Here is a 15,808-nt window from a genome sequence, read left to right as displayed (position 1 = left end):
GAGGGCCATTATGACTGTCAACCCAAATAAATGTATGAGCACCTCATATTATATACAGTAAAAGCTACAAAACAAACTGAAAAATAACACGTTTTCAAATCAGACGAGTAAGAACTGGTCAAATATTTAAAAAATATATATTAAAAGTGAAGACAATTTGCAATTCTAGTAATGACACACGAATTTGATGCACAATTTGCCCTCGCGGGCCACATAAAATGATGTGGCGGGCCGTATCTGGCCCCCCTGGCCTTGAGTTTGACACCTGTGATATAGAGTGTGTGGAATATGAATTAAGCCTCAAAAGGCAAGCAATTTTATCCATCTCAGGGTTGGGCTATATTGTCCTTGCTGTCGACTGAAAATGATATCCCAGGATCAAAGCAATAGAAATCAGAAAATGGCATATGGACACGTTCAACAGGCATGAAGGAACTTTTATGCTATCGCACACTTGGGATTTACTTCTCCAAAGACCACCAGGCGACATACAAAATCATCAGCTGATAAAAAAGATAAGTGCTAAGCTGAGAACTTCTGAGGAAGGTGATAGAACGAGCCAAAACAAGGTAAATGAAACATTTTACCACATTGTCTTAAAACAGGAAAAGGAAAACCATTGTCAATAAGAGAAGATGAATTTTGTTAACCAACATCACAGTGCCCAAGTGCTCGGTAACAACCAATCACAGCTCACCCTTTTTTCTAGGTCTGATCATGTAACATTCGCAAGCCGAACCATTAGGCACAGTGATGTCAATTTTAGTCGAGGGGCAAAATGAGTGGATTTTGCTGTTTAATTCATATTCCACAATGCAATAGTAATCAGAAAGCCATGTTTGGACTAGTGGGACATATTAGATCATATTATTAAAAAGAACATTTTTGACTTGACTTTTGCTTCAACCTTGTTGTAAAAGTGATTGATTACTCAGTTATACCTTGTAACTTCTCGTGTACACTGCTATTCCAGGAACTCTCTTTAATCAAAGTGGTTGAACGGGAGAAGATATCTGTGGCGTGAGGTAGAAGAAGTTGCAAATGCTTATGGAGCAGAGCAACACTGCTGGAGTTCTGGAGAATCAAAATGCATACAGCGTTATTGATATATTTATGGCACCAGATGTGAGAAGCACTATTTAAATGTGTACACAACCCAAAAAGTCCCAACCTATTTACAGTAGGAGTTAAATGATCTCAGAATTTTTGTCGGCGCGAGTACGATCGAATACGATTAATAGATGACAACCTTGCTGACTCACTCACTACTTCATCTTTGGCTACACATGCCCTGTCCCACAACTTATTCACCCAATCACATTAAGACTGAGCATGGGTCGACAATTTTTAAGATCCACGTGTTTACAAAGTCGATCCATCCAACCATTATTTGAACCGCTTTTGCTCATGAGAGTTGCGGGCATGCTACAGCCTATCCCAGTTGACTTTGGGCAGTTAGCAAGGGACACCCTAAACTGGTTGTCAGCCAATCTCAGGGCATACATGGACAGACAAACAACTATTAATTCGTTCGTTCGTTCGTTCATTCATTCATGGGTCCCACAGCAATATGATGGATGCTTGCAAAGACCCAGCCTGTCAGCAGGGTCTTTGAAGTTAACGAGGATTTTTTTTTTTTTTTCACTTCCCGGCTGAGTAGAGGGTGGCAGTTAGACATACATGGCTGCACACAATCGTAAGAGATGAATGTGTAGATAAGGAATAGTAAAGAAAAAGAGTGGCAGCAGCAAGGGAGAAAACTCAAAATAAAACAAAACAAAATTAAATTTTAGTGGCAATACAAAGACAGAAAAATATATTAACAGAGATGCTTGTATGAAATGGAGAGTTGCTGTCCTGCCTGTTATACGTATATGTGTCTCTGTTGCAACACACCTGATTCAAATGGGACAGCAGACCTCCTGTTTGGACAAAGGAAATATTGCTAACTTGCTGCTGATGCTAGAGAGTGAAAGACTTGTGTAATTACCCAGCTTTACTTATATTGCCCTTTGGAGGGTAATCAACAGAGTGGGGAGTTTTTGGGGACCACTGGCATAAAGAATGCAAAAAAACAAATTGTTGAGTATTAATACCTCAGTTACGTGGTTGACGTGGCAGTAGGCTAATAGTTGTTTCTGCAAAGAGCAAAGGAGTTGGTGGAGATGAGCTGGTTGGCTGCTATCAGAGGAGGACATGTCCTGCTGCAACTTGTCACTGTTTTTCTCCAGCTCACCAAAAGCCTGATCCTGCATAGTAACAAATGATCACAAATGGGGCGTTGTGTTTGTTTCAGGTAGAAGCGATACCTTGAGCACACAGTACTTGCCAACTTTCCCTATTCATGTGGGACACTCCTGAATTTCAACGTTATCTCCCATATGGTTCCGGATCAGTCACTCTTCCCGCCAATCTCACAAATTTACAGTGAAGTAAACAATTTACATTTTGGGGAATGTGATGCGACACGGCTCTCAGTCTCGCAGCCAACCGCAGTGTTTCCCTTCATTCATGAATTTGCATGTGAGTTCATTTCTTGCACCTAGTAAACGTAGCATAACAAAGACTGGGCGTCAGTGAAATGGGCGTTCGTCAGAGATTTACTGAGAGGTCTGTCGACATTTCACCCTGTTGGCAACAATTACACGGATGGACAAAAACCCACTTCCGCCTGTCCTCAGTCCGTCCTTTCTTTAACTTTCTCATCGTTTGTACGCAAAATGGGTGAACCGTGTGACCACGATGGACCACTGAGTCGGAATGTTTACCTCTGCAAAAACGTATTAACCTTGCTGTATGCTCCGCTACACAATTTGTGTGTATGCGTGCGTGTTTCTTAATCTCTGCGATCTGGTACTGGATGGTCCACAGACTGGTACTCTGCTGCAGACCTGTGGTTGCAAACCACTGTATGAAAAGGCCTCTGCATCAGTAGAGCTTTATGCCTAGCAATGCCCCTGCTTGGGCTGATACGCTGATGAAAAAAAAAAAAAAATTATCCCTATTTCTCATAAGCCAGAGTTGGCAAGTATGTTCCTTGAACCACAATTCATTCGAATGTCAGAAAAGTGGAAATTTATTATGCTTTTTTTTTTTTTGGGGTGAACAGTGTCATATATATCAGTGTTCTATTGCGCGTTAAAGAAATCTAGCTTTGTTAAACATACCCTACCATCTCCACTACTTACAGTATAGAAACCAAGATTCCTCAGGAGTGTCTTCATGAGGATTTCTGCTAGATGGGTGTCAGGATGGCCTGCAGTGCCACTGTGATTTGGGTCTGGGGATGCCGTGAATCCCAGACCAGAGCTAAGCGCCTCAGGACCATCAGCAGGAGAGCTATAACCCAGAAGTGAGGCTACATGCGTGTGGTCTTGGAGACTGGTCAGGATGATGTCAAGCTGCATTCTCTGTGGCAATAGACAAACTTGGTTAAGAGCTATACTGAAAGATGATATTTCTTTGATCATCTTATTGCTGTCTTTTGTTGACATCAACTTGTGTCAAACCATCTGTGCATTACGCGGCATAGGGTACCTGTCCTTTGGACAGACTCTCCCATCTGTCAGGACCCTGAGGAAGCAAGGAATGAAGAAGCTCCATCCTCTCTCTTAGTGGAGGCAGCAGCATGGTTGCACCCACTGAAAGTGTCTCAATTACTGCCTGATGGGGAAAAATGCAAATAAATAGGTATCAAATATCATGAAAGGACAGAAGATCAAAACATGTATAGATATCATAAGTGACTTAAGAAGTGTGTCAATTTAGCATTTGACCCCAGTCACCTCAAATATCTCCAATTCAATATCATTAGTACTATACATGTTGAATTGTAGACAACTCTGGGAGAACTGTGTTGAATATACCTTCAACGCGATAGACTGCGAGAGAGCAAGAGAGAGCACGTGTGAGAAAGCGAGAGTGAGAGCACAAGAGTGTGGGAGAGACAGACATGAATATAATGAGTTGTATTGACGGTGGAAAAGAACAAGCGGAAATGACGTCTATTGGTGTTTGCGTGTGTTGCTGTTCCAATCGGGATATTTAAATTTGTGAGTGAATTTGTCCTTTCAGGTATGCAAACGAGATATACAATCTTGAGCTTAACCTGAGAATTGACTGCATGTAAATGTAGTCAGAGATAGTATAGTGAGTTGTTGAAATATATATTAATAAACAAACAAACATGTCATGTTTTGATCTTGTTTTACCTCTTGAATCTCATCTGGCACAGAAGAGTCCATCAGTCTGAAGAGCAGATTCCGCAGTGGCCTGGCTTGCCGACCTAAAATACTTGTAGCTACTCCCCCGGCAAGTGCCAGAGCCAGATGATTGGATAAAAGCCGAAGGCACAGCTTAAGAAAGTTATGATGCTCCCTGAAAATACAATTTTTTTTCAGAGGAGGGTGTATATTATTAAAAAAGTGTTCCTCAAATTTTCGTTTACATAGCCGCAAATCACAGTACACTCAATATAACTGTAAAATAGAGCGTGGTTGAGCCATTTTCCTTATCTTGTTAGCGATAGCATGTGTAAGGCAGGAGAAAATCTCAGGCACAAAATAAAATCTAGAAGAGTAACTTCCCTACAAGAGTATGTCAAGACTATTTGTCTGATTGAGGTTAAGTCATATTTACCTAGATGAAGGGAAGGGGAGAGGAGGAACTTCACTGTTGATACCATCACAATAGTGGTCAAGGAAGGAGCGCAAGTGGGAAAAGGTGCTTTCCTCGAGGTCGACACAATAGGGTCTGTGCCAGGCTACCACTTGCCTTAAGTGCAAAAAAACACATTTGTCATGAATTTCAGGCGGAGAGTCAGCAAATGCAAATGAAACCCAAAAGAGAACAATTCTAATAAACCACAAACTGACAGGTCAGAAGCTTCAGCATGCTATACAATTAAATTAATTAAAGAAGTGCAGACCTGTGTTATTGTGTTATGAACACTTGTCATACCCCAAAGTCAATCCATTAAAGGGTCTCTATCATACTATTTTAAACTTTCCACAGTCAATTATAGGTGTACATATGATTAGATATTTGCTTTGGCAAAGTGGCAATGTATTACAAAATGTGAGGTATTTTAATGGCTCTTATTCTAACCCCGAAGTAAGACGCTGCTGAGTTTACGAAAACCCCGCAGTCGCTGAACTCACACACGTTTGTCAGTAGACTCGAGGTGCGCCTTGTGACCACTCACAAAGTAGGACATCTCAAAACTACATAGAAAATACTCATTCAATGTACCAAAAATTAATTATTGAGCCCATTGCAGGGGCTACGTCAAAACTTTTTATAATTTATTTGATGCACCAAAATCAGAACAGCCACGAGTAAACTCAAGTTGCAGGGGGAGCTGCTCTGAGAAAATGAACGTGTGTTTAGTCTGCAGGGGCCAGCTCCTCACTTTTTGACAGGAGTGGGTAGAAATGCTCCAACATGAGTAAATACAGGAAAGGTACAAAAAGTTGTTAGCCCACCTGTCTCTGGGAAGAGCTGTCCAGGCCAGACTATGGGAAGTTCCTGCTGAAATCTGCTGCACAGTCACCCCATCCAAGCCTATAATCTTTTTAGGCTTTGTGATTGGTCCTGTGGAGTTTCCCTGACCACACTGGCCCATGGAGTTGTTCCCCCATGCATATACTTCATTGTCTATAGATGTCAGTTGGAATGAAGAGCAGGAACAAAGTTTAATTTCCAGAGACGCTCCTGTATTACAGTTAATTTATGTTATATCATTTAAGTGCATTCAAAAGGCGCAATTATCTGAATATGGCGTTTGGATTTCGTATTGCTTCACACATACCATGCGACAGGGCCAAACAGTGGCTGTCCCCAATGGAGATGTCCACCACCCTGGTGGTAGCCAATTCCTCGATAAGTTTTGGTCTGAGTGCTGTTGCCTCTGAGGACCCACAACCCAGGCAAGCTCCACAACCCCAGGCATACACCTATGATCACAGTGACGCCAAGGAACATTGGCACATGATGAACAAGCTAAAAAAGTAAGAATTCGAGAAGACGGCAAACACTTTTTCACAGGACTGGATGTCCTGGCCTGTAATAGGTCAAAGACTTCAACCAGACCTTTGGGTGGCAACAGCTGCCATTTTTGAGCATCACAATGTTAATTGTATTTTTAGTACGATTGTTAAATGGTTTTAAGGCCCATCTTACAAACCTTCAAGAAATTCTGTGGAAATCAATTGAGTAATTTTTGAGCGATGCTCGTAACAAACATTTTTAAAAAACCTTTTTACCCATGTTGGTGATTTTGTTGCTCAAAAGAAACATTGGAAGCTCAGGCTAATTTGAACAAGAACCTACTACCCCCACTGTATGTCCACATTACCTGTCCAGTTGAAGTTAAGGCAAGAGACGACTGGCTTCCAGCACACACTTTTCTGACGAACATCCCTTGTAAGGCTTCTACCACTTTTGGTTTGTAAACACGATTAGTGTCACCATGGCCAAGTTTCCCTGAGGAAAAACAATTTAGATTTTAATAATAAATGTATTCCTCATCCAAAGGATTTGTTCATAGTATCCAATTGTGTACTGTATTTTCCCGACTATAAGTCGCTGTTTTTTTCCATTGTTTGGCCGGGGGTGCGATTTATACTCTGGAACGATTTATGTGTGAAATTATTAACACATTATGATATAATTTCACATGTTTTTTTTCACACTAAACCGCAAGAGGGTGCTTTAAGCCTGTGTTGATAATTGTGTTGATGAGTCCGAAGTAAGCGACGTAGAAGAGGAAGCGCCGTATCTTCTACCTCCAGAGTTAGTGGAGTTGTTTAAAAGTGACACAGATGATGAAGATTTCATTGGATTAAGTGATTTGGAGTGACACGAATGGTTTGGTAAACTTGTTAGCATGTTATTTATGCTCTAGTTGTCTGAATAACTCTTAGTATGTTATGTTAATATACCAGGCACGTTCTCAGTTCGTTGTTTATGTGTCGTGTAACGTTAGCATACCGTAGAATTATTCAGCCTGTTGTTGCCTCTATTCTATTTTTATTTTAAATTGCCTTTCAAGATGACATGTCTGTTCTTGGTGTTGGATTTTATCAAATAAATATCCCCCAAAAATGAGACTTATAGTCCAATGCGACTTATATATGTATTTTCCTTCTTTATTATGCATTTATGGTGTGTGCGACTTGTACTCCAGAGCAACTTATAGTTCGGACAATACGGTAAATGTTTTTACACACCATTATCTCCTCCTCCAAATGACCAAACAGTACGGCCATCCTTTGACAGTGCAATCGTATGAGAGCTACCACATGACACTTCTCCCACATTGCTGATGTCTTTGACTAAGGTGGGAATGTTTCGGCTGTTGCTGTCACCATGACCTGCATTTAAAAGAGACAAAATGATGGACTGTATTATACAAGGCAAGTACCATTCTCTTCCACTACTATTAATGCCAGACAAGAATATCTGCGTAAAAATATTTCTTTATGATTGTATCGTTAAATTCATACTTCAAACATATGACAGGAAATCTTCTGAAAAAAATGTAGCTCTGAAAGAAAGACAACAGCTGAGCTGCTCTTGTGCATCAATCCACAATGAAACTTCCGTAGATGAGCAGCTACTCTCCGTCGGTTTGACACTTCACGACACGTCAAGGCAACTCAAAATCGGCTACGATACACTACGTTTGTCTGCGACACGTCTATCAACTCGTTAGCGGGCTACATTTGTGTCGTCTGACGGCATAACAAAACCTAGCCGAAACAAACTTGTCAAACGTTTAGAGAAACATAATGCAAAGCTATTAAAAATCTAAACATTCAAATGAAAAATATAAGTTAAGCAATCAATACAAGAAGACATAAAGCCCAACGCGGAGAAAAACAATGTGCTGTGTTATTTCTGCTGCAATAATGTGTGGTGTACTTGCACCAGTTGTTGGAAAACATCTTCTCTAAATGTGTGTTTCAGATAAATGACATACCCAATCTTCCAAAATCACCTTCCCCCCATGTATACAGCTCTCCATCTTCACTGACTGCAGCACTGTGTCTGTAGCCAGCAGATACACATACCACCACCTCATGTAAAAAAAGAAAAAAGCTTCACATATATTTATCAATGCTGGTCACCATACACAAGTTGGTTTACTTTTCTTTTATGTCACAGGAACTAATATAGAATGCAGCTCAAAACAACAAAATACAATATAATCTGTAATTTTATGTAGCAACTAGTATATACCGTGATTGCATTTGAATCAGTACAGGAATCCAGGAAGTGACCGAGAGGGACAGCAGGATGGTAATTTCAATATGTAATGGGATTAAATTTGTCACTGAAACTGAAGTAAACTGGCTGAAACTCTCCTACCTTTCCTTGTAACGGTCCTTGGATAAGTTTTGGGTATTTCTGTGTCGAGCTGTTCCCGTGACCCAGCTTGCCGTAATCGCCATCACCCCAGCTGAACACTTCACCTTCCGTAGTGAAGGCCAGGGTGTGGCCATCCGAGCCCTTGGATGACGACACCTTTTTGATGGCACGGTGGGGTTCAAAGGTCAACTTCTTCAGTGTGGACTGGTTGTTGGAGTCCCCGAGGCCTAGGCGGCCGTAGCTTCCCTTCCCACAAGCTCGCACAGAACCATCAGAAGAGATTACAAAAGTGCAGTACTGGCCTGCCTCAATCTGTTAAGGAAAATTCAGTGAATGTATTTAGCAAGAAAACATATGAACAATCACCTGATCACAAACTTGTTTGATCAATGATTGCAGCATGTGTAACAAACGCAATGCACTTCTTCACTTGAGTGAATACTATGAGTCGTTTATGAAAAAGTCCCAATGATCATCGTCGCACACACATCTGGGTGTGGTGAAATTTGTCCTCTGCATTTAACCCATCCCCATGTGATTTTGATCCATCCCCTGTGGGAGAGGGGAGCAGTGAGCAGCAGCGGTGCCACGCTCGGGAATCATTTGGTGATCTAAACCCCTAATACCAACCCTTAATGCTGAGTGCCAAGCAGGGAGCCTATGGGTCCCCTTTTTATAGTCTTTGGTATGACCCGGCCGGGGTTTGAACCCACAACCTTCCAGTCTCAGGGCGGACACTCTACCACTAGGCCACTGAGCTGAAGACATTATGACTGAACCTCTGTTGCAGAAATTGGTGGCAGGTTAGCAACATGTGGTCTCTTTGTGACAACAAAGCACATGCTTCAAAATGCACGCACTTCAAACTTAAGTTCTGGCATTCACATATTAGTTCACCACTAGATGGTACAAGATTCTACATACTGTCCCTATAAGAAGTTAAAAAGGATTGCGCTTTCCCTTCAAGGGCTCCATCCGCTGAGCTCTTGCTAGCAGGGCTGGGTGGGTATCATGTTTGTACGAAATTTTGTCATCTGAAGAAACAAACTTAGCTTCACAGTACAGGGGCGCAGAGTTTTATTCCTATGATCACAGCAGGGCTATGGGTCATTACAAACAGAGCACCACATTGTATTGAAGCAAGCAAGTAGCAAAGACAGACCAACAGCCCTTATGATCCCGAAGCTGAAAAGCAAAATTTAACTCAGCACCAGAAGTCAGTGCAGAAGTCAAGGTACCACTGAGTGTACAAAGTGCACCAGAGCAAATATTGTATGTTTTCCTTACCGTCTGTGCATCAGCAAAACTGGGAGCCAGCTTAGGTTGCAGGATTTTCTCCTGTGTACCTTCTATGAGTTGATGGCTGCTGTTGCTTCCCCACACATAAACCTCACAGGTTTCAGATACTACAGGTGCTTCACCTGTCTGGATGCTGTCTGGACTAACACATGTGCGAGAGTAGTCGGATGCCATTCGACATACCTGGAAGAAAAACTTTACAATTAGGTGAATGTCCTACAAATAGACTTTCAGAGTAACTTGCATCACGATTTTGCAAAAAAAATATACGCAAGCTGGATTCATACATACACATAAATGAATATGTTATGTATGTATGTATGTATGTTATGTACAAGGTTCTAATGAAATTTTCTTTGCAGAACAGTTTTCAGTAGGGTAGAGGAGCTGCACTCTAATTAGGAGGAGCTTTATTTTTTTAATTTAAATGAAACAATCATCCATCCATCCATCCATCTTCTTCCGCTTATCCGGGGTCGGGTCGCGGGGGCAGCAGCTTTAGGAGGGACTCCCAGACTTCCCTCTCCCCAGCCACTTCATCCAGCTCATCCCGGGGGATCCCAAGGCGTTCCCAGGCCAGCTGAGAGACATAGTCTCTCCAGCGCGTCCTGGGTCGTCCCCGGGGTCTCCTACCGGTGGGACATGCCCGGAACACCTCCCCAGGGAGGCGTCCAGGAGGCATCCTGATAAGATGCCCGAGCCACCTCATCTGGCTCCTCTCATCGTGGAGGAGTAGCGACTCTACTCCGAGTCTCTCCCGGATGACCGAGCTTCTCACCCTATCTCTAAGGGAGAGCCCGGACATCCTGCGGAGAAAACTCATTTCGGCCGCTTGTATCCGAGATCTCGTTCTTTCGGTCACGACCCATAGCTCGTGACCATAGGTGAGGGTAGGAGCGTAAATCGACCGGTAAATTGAGAGCTTTGCCTTTTGGCTCAGCTCTCTCTTCACCACAACGGACCGGTACAGGGTCCGCATTACTGCCGACGCTGCACCGATCCGCCTGTCGATCTCACGCTCCATCCTCCCCTCACTCGTGAACAAGACTCCAAGATACTTGAACTCCTCCACTTGGGGCAGGATCTCATCCCCGATCCGGAGAGGGCATTCCACCCTTTTCCGATCGAGGACCATGGACTCGGATTTGGAGGTGCTGACCCTCATCCCGACCGCTTCACACTCGGCTGCGAACCGTTCCAGCGAGAGCTGGAGATCACGGCCTGAAGAAGCCAACAGCACCACGTCATCTGCAAAAAGCAGAGACGCGATGCTGAGGTCCCCAAACCGGACCCCCTCAACGCCTCGGCTGCGCCTAGAAATTCTGTCCATAAAAATTATGAACAGAATCGGTGACAAAGGGCAGCCTTGGCGGAGTCCAACCCTCACTGGGAACGAATCCGACTTACTGCCGGAAATGCGGACCAGACTCTGGCATCGGTGATACAGGGACCGAACCGCCCTTATCAGTTGGCTCGGCACCCCGTACTCCCGAAGCACCCTCCACAGAACCTCCCGAGGGACACGGTCGAACGCCTTCTCCAAGTCCACAAAACACATGTGGACTGGTTGGGCGAACTCCCATGCACCCTCGAGGATCCTGCCGAGGGTGTAGAGCTGGTCCACTGTTCCACGGCCAGGACGAAAGCCACACTGCTCCTCCTGAATCCGAGGTTCGACCTCCCGACGGACCATCCTCTCCAGCACCCCTGAATAGACCTTACCAGGGAGGCTGAGGAGTGTGATTCCCCTGTAATTGGAACACACCCTCCGGTCCCCCTTCTTAAAGAGGGGAACCACCACCCCAGTCTGCCAATCCAGAGGCACTGTCCCCGATGTCCACGCAACAAACCTAAAATGTGGGACGATTATACATTTAGAAAAAGAAAAAACAGACGACACCAACAACTCGTAGTTAGAATATAACGGCAGCAATTTGTCTGCTGATTATGTTTTCAAATAATTGAATGTTTGGCTTTTTAAAAGTTATGGTGTAGATCAGGGGTGCCCAAACATTTTCAGCTCGCGAGCTACTTTTGAAATGACCAAGTCACAAAGATCTAGCCACAAAAAAAAAAAAAAAAATGTATATATATATATATATATATATATATATATATATATATATATATATATATATATATATATATATATATATATATATATATATATATATATATATAGCTGACGTAATTTTCGGAAGTCCAAATGATCACACATGGAACTATATATATATATATATATATATATATATATATATATACGTATATATGTCATCGGGAAAAAAAAGTCCTCCCATTCCTTATGAAAGTGATACTTTTTTTTTTTTTTTATCTTTTTACTATGTTCAGCTGCCCTTTTTATACCCTTTCTTAAGTTTAAGAGAAAAAACAGGGTTCTGACAATTGGAGGGAACTCGCGAGCTAGCGTGTTAGTGTTGTGTTGTTAGCGCCGTTGTTTGCACACGGGTCAAGTGCGAAAAAAAAACAAAAACATTTTAAAGTCACGCGATCGACCAGTCGTGGCCAGGCGATCGACCGGTCGATCGCAATCGACGTATTGGGCACCCCTGATGTAGATAAAGCATCATAGGTTTTCTGCAATTTCAGGGCAATTTTTTATTTAGTTTCTGGGTTATACCCTCTCCGAAACAACGGATCCACTCGGACGTGATTCGGTGTCGCCACGAGTGTCGAATGGAAATTATAGGGGTGAGTCCAGGCCGTAAATATATATGTATGCACAGTGATAGACAGGTGAATTAAAATGCATTGTCTTACTTCTTCAAAAAGACAGAGTGCTGCCTCATACAATGAACATAGCCCATCAGGGTTCCGTGTAGGTTCCCTCCATTGACTGCGATCTGCTGAAGAGCCCTGAAAGATCAAATTCACAGATGACATTTTATGATTATATGGATCTTACCACGCTAACAAACAAGGTTATACTGTCCAGTTCTAATCTGAGTAAACGGGGCAACTCAGTTGTAGTGGTTGACAAATGGTGTACCTTAAAGAGGCTTTTCAATTCAAAATAAATTAATAATAATAATTTGTAGTATTTGTTAAAAGTCATTATGACTTGACAGTAGCACATGATAAATAATGATCGTCCATGGCTTAAATTGGATATAAAGAACGGCACACCACCCAATAAAACAACAATTTTAATACTCAAGTAATCATTTAGAACATTGTTTAACTTTAAATCTTCCCAGTGCTCTAATTTCAGACTATCAACAGTCGTTATTCTGATTTTTACAGTATTTCATGAAAGCAGATGTATTATCATTGGTGTGTAATCAAAATAGGAACTTTGCAACATCTGCTTTTACTTTGAGAAACAATGACTGAACCAGGAACTGAATCAAATTCAAAAAGGCTGGTGAGTACAACAATAGTCCCTCTTGTGTGACATTGCTTTCTTTTTGTTCAGTTGTGTTTTATCACTTAACAATACTTAACCGTAAGCACAAATTAAACGGGAAACAGTAATTGGGCAAATAGTACTTTCGTAATACACTTCAATGCAAAATAAGATTGTATCTGATTCTTTGATAGAATTTATTCTAAAATTATTCGATAGTCACAGCCCTAGACGCCTATGTCATCATCATTTGTCACGCACGAACCGACACACCCCACCGACTTTGTGCTGACGTGTTACCTTTTTACGTAAGAAAAACACCTAATTCCTGATCGAGACCAACTATAACACTAAATGCTATTTGGTTTAAATAATGTTTTTGTGAGGCATTCGAGGTATCCCTCCAATGAGTGTACAACAAAGGCTTAACAATTTCTCTCAATGATTGGTTGTTTTTCCTCAGGTGAGGTGAATTCTTGCATTATAAATGTGAAAACAAGATGGGCACAGAACCATCAGATTTTTGTTCACAGATATTTATCAAGTACATTGATCCCTCGTTTATTGTGGGAGATCCATTCCAGAACCACCCGCAATAAACGAAGATCCACAAAATAGAAACTGTATATGTATTTATGTATGTAATCATACACAACTGGATTGAATCTAACAGCACATAGTGTTTATTGTTGGTCGCTAGAGGGTAAAGTTGTATTGCAGGTTTATTTTAACCATTGGTTTACTTGTCAAGCAATGCAAAGTGTCCACCATTCAGGATTAACACACTACACTAACCCGAGGGAGGTCATGCTGAGCGAAACCAAAGTGAGTCACAGTAGCACATGAATCTCCTGTTGCATTGTGGTCCTATACACTATATTAAGGCTTTATAAACCCTCCCCGACACTTTTATGCTACTTAAACCTTTCCCATTCCCTTAGTTACCATTCCCACACTGTTCTGTACATGTATTGTACCTTTACAGTAAATAAAAGAACACATAATATTATCACGTGATCTCCTCCTATACCCCCGGCGCTAGTCCTCAGTCAGCACATTGCTCACAGGCCTTCCCCGTGCTATCAGCGTGTATTTAAACGCCGTTCTCCCGTCACGTACATAGCCGCAAAATAGTGAAGCCGCAATAGGTGACGCGCGAAGTGGCGTCACTATACTTCTGTCAAGTCCTAATGATTGTTTGAACAAATATGGCTAACTCCCACTTCACTGCTTATCAGTAGAGGGGCTACAACACACTAAAGCCACAAAACATTTATTCTACCCATTCATTTACTTACCAATGAGCGTCTCATCTGCATTAGGATGTTCATGAAACAATCATAGCCAATGAGACCGTCCTGGCTCTGTAGCACCTTACTATGTTCCATAGTACTAAGCACAGCTGATGCTGCCAGTGCCATCTCAATCCATTCGAGCAAGTAGCGAAGGGAACCCCTCTGGGAGGCGAGTCCTAGCAGTAACTCTGAAGCTAGCCGTTGACCTAAAATATCTGCCCCAGAGTTTGGCATAGTAACTCCTTTGAGAAAAGTTGTGACCTGGGCCAGACAGTCCAGGCCCATTGAAGGGATCTTACTCTCATTGGCCAGAGAAAGGGGTGGCAGGGAACTAACTACATCAATGGCCGTACGAATGACATCATTGCACAAGTTTAAGTTGGCACCGGGTCCCCCACAAGGGCTTGGTGGAGGAGGCATCATCCAGCTCTGTCGCAGCAGCGCAAACAGAAGGCTGAGGCCGGTGCGAACGCCCATCTCAATGAGTGCATCGGTGCTAGAGCGAGGCCGCTCACTGACACAGTGCAGATCACTGGAGCCTGAGTTGTTCTCTGGAGAGTGCTGCTGGTGCTTGACCTTTCCCTTGTCGTGATACTTGTTGGAAAGTGCATAGAATATACGTTGAAGAACCAAGACACGCTTTCGCAGGGCAGCAGCAAAAGGAGAGTCCGAGCAGACCATCTTGGCCAAGGCCAATTGGCTGCCCAGAAGAGCATCCAAGTAGTGCTCCTGTTCATCGCTGGAGAGGGACTCACGCTCAAAGTCTGGCAGTTGGGGACCCTTTAGACATAGCACCTGCTGGGGTAGCAGTACAACCTCCTTGTTGGCCAAGAGCTTCGAGTAGAGGACAGAAACACCCTCCCGCGTGGCTATCGATTCGCTGTCCTCTGTGATCCATGAGCTGTTTAGGTGCTCCAACCATTTGAGTTTTACTGGCGGGATCATTAACGCCATGGCACGTCACTCTGGAGCCATCAGTCCTGGAAATGTGAATCACATAATGCAAAATGTTAGTGTTGAGTGTAAATCAGGGTATCACTATAACATATAACTGACTCAGGGCAAAGGGTGATCTTGACTGGTTGCCCTCCAATCACAGTGCAAACTTGAAATGGGATTTAAGTGGAAATTGTTCCCATGACACATGTACAGCTGAAAGGATCGGACTAGTGAGCACAATTATTTTATTTTCACTACTGACTGAAAACAAATGCATTCGAGATCAAATGATAAATGAGCAAAATGTTATCTAAACAAATCCCCCCTCTATTCCTGTGAGTATTTGGAACAAATGTGATTAATGGGGTTTCATTTTTCTGGTCGTGAGATTGATTATTCAAACAGTAAAGCGATAAATGCCTAAGCTCAGATGCCAATTTGGGTTTTGCATGCACTGTGTGACTGTACACTGCACTGTGAATATTGAGAAAAAATGAAAAATAATTCAGTGCTAAAGCAAAACCATCGGCTGTAGCCAGTA

At 42.6% G+C, this 15,808-nt stretch overlaps 1 protein-coding gene across 6 annotated transcripts in view; it reads right to left on the bottom strand.

Annotated features, from left to right (window-relative positions):
* The window catches only part of herc1 (HECT and RLD domain containing E3 ubiquitin protein ligase family member 1), an 85,457-nt gene that overhangs the window by 67,516 nt on the left and 2,133 nt on the right, over window positions 1-15,808 (bottom strand). For all 6 annotated transcript variants that reach the window (XM_049718036.2, XM_049718038.2, XM_049718040.2 and 3 more), the window contains exons 2-16: window positions 14,332-15,308; window positions 12,448-12,543; window positions 9,658-9,852; window positions 8,371-8,682; window positions 7,982-8,078; window positions 7,230-7,373; window positions 6,356-6,483; window positions 5,810-5,954; window positions 5,484-5,655; window positions 4,639-4,773; window positions 4,212-4,377; window positions 3,538-3,663; window positions 3,189-3,410; window positions 2,097-2,249; window positions 942-1,074 (exon numbers count right to left, since the gene is read on the bottom strand). In XM_049718036.2, the coding sequence (XP_049573993.1) occupies window positions 942-1,074; window positions 2,097-2,249; window positions 3,189-3,410; window positions 3,538-3,663; window positions 4,212-4,377; window positions 4,639-4,773; window positions 5,484-5,655; window positions 5,810-5,954; window positions 6,356-6,483; window positions 7,230-7,373; window positions 7,982-8,078; window positions 8,371-8,682; window positions 9,658-9,852; window positions 12,448-12,543; window positions 14,332-15,282 (3,175 nt within the window). In that variant the 5' untranslated portion in view covers window positions 15,283-15,308. The remainder of the gene's footprint in view (window positions 1-941; window positions 1,075-2,096; window positions 2,250-3,188; window positions 3,411-3,537; window positions 3,664-4,211; window positions 4,378-4,638; window positions 4,774-5,483; window positions 5,656-5,809; window positions 5,955-6,355; window positions 6,484-7,229; window positions 7,374-7,981; window positions 8,079-8,370; window positions 8,683-9,657; window positions 9,853-12,447; window positions 12,544-14,331; window positions 15,309-15,808) is intronic.

Source organism: Syngnathus scovelli, chromosome 4 (genome assembly GCF_024217435.2).
Source record: "Syngnathus scovelli strain Florida chromosome 4, RoL_Ssco_1.2, whole genome shotgun sequence".
NCBI lineage: Eukaryota > Metazoa > Chordata > Actinopteri > Syngnathiformes > Syngnathidae > Syngnathus > Syngnathus scovelli.
This window is presented reverse-complemented; position numbering and strand designations above follow the sequence as displayed.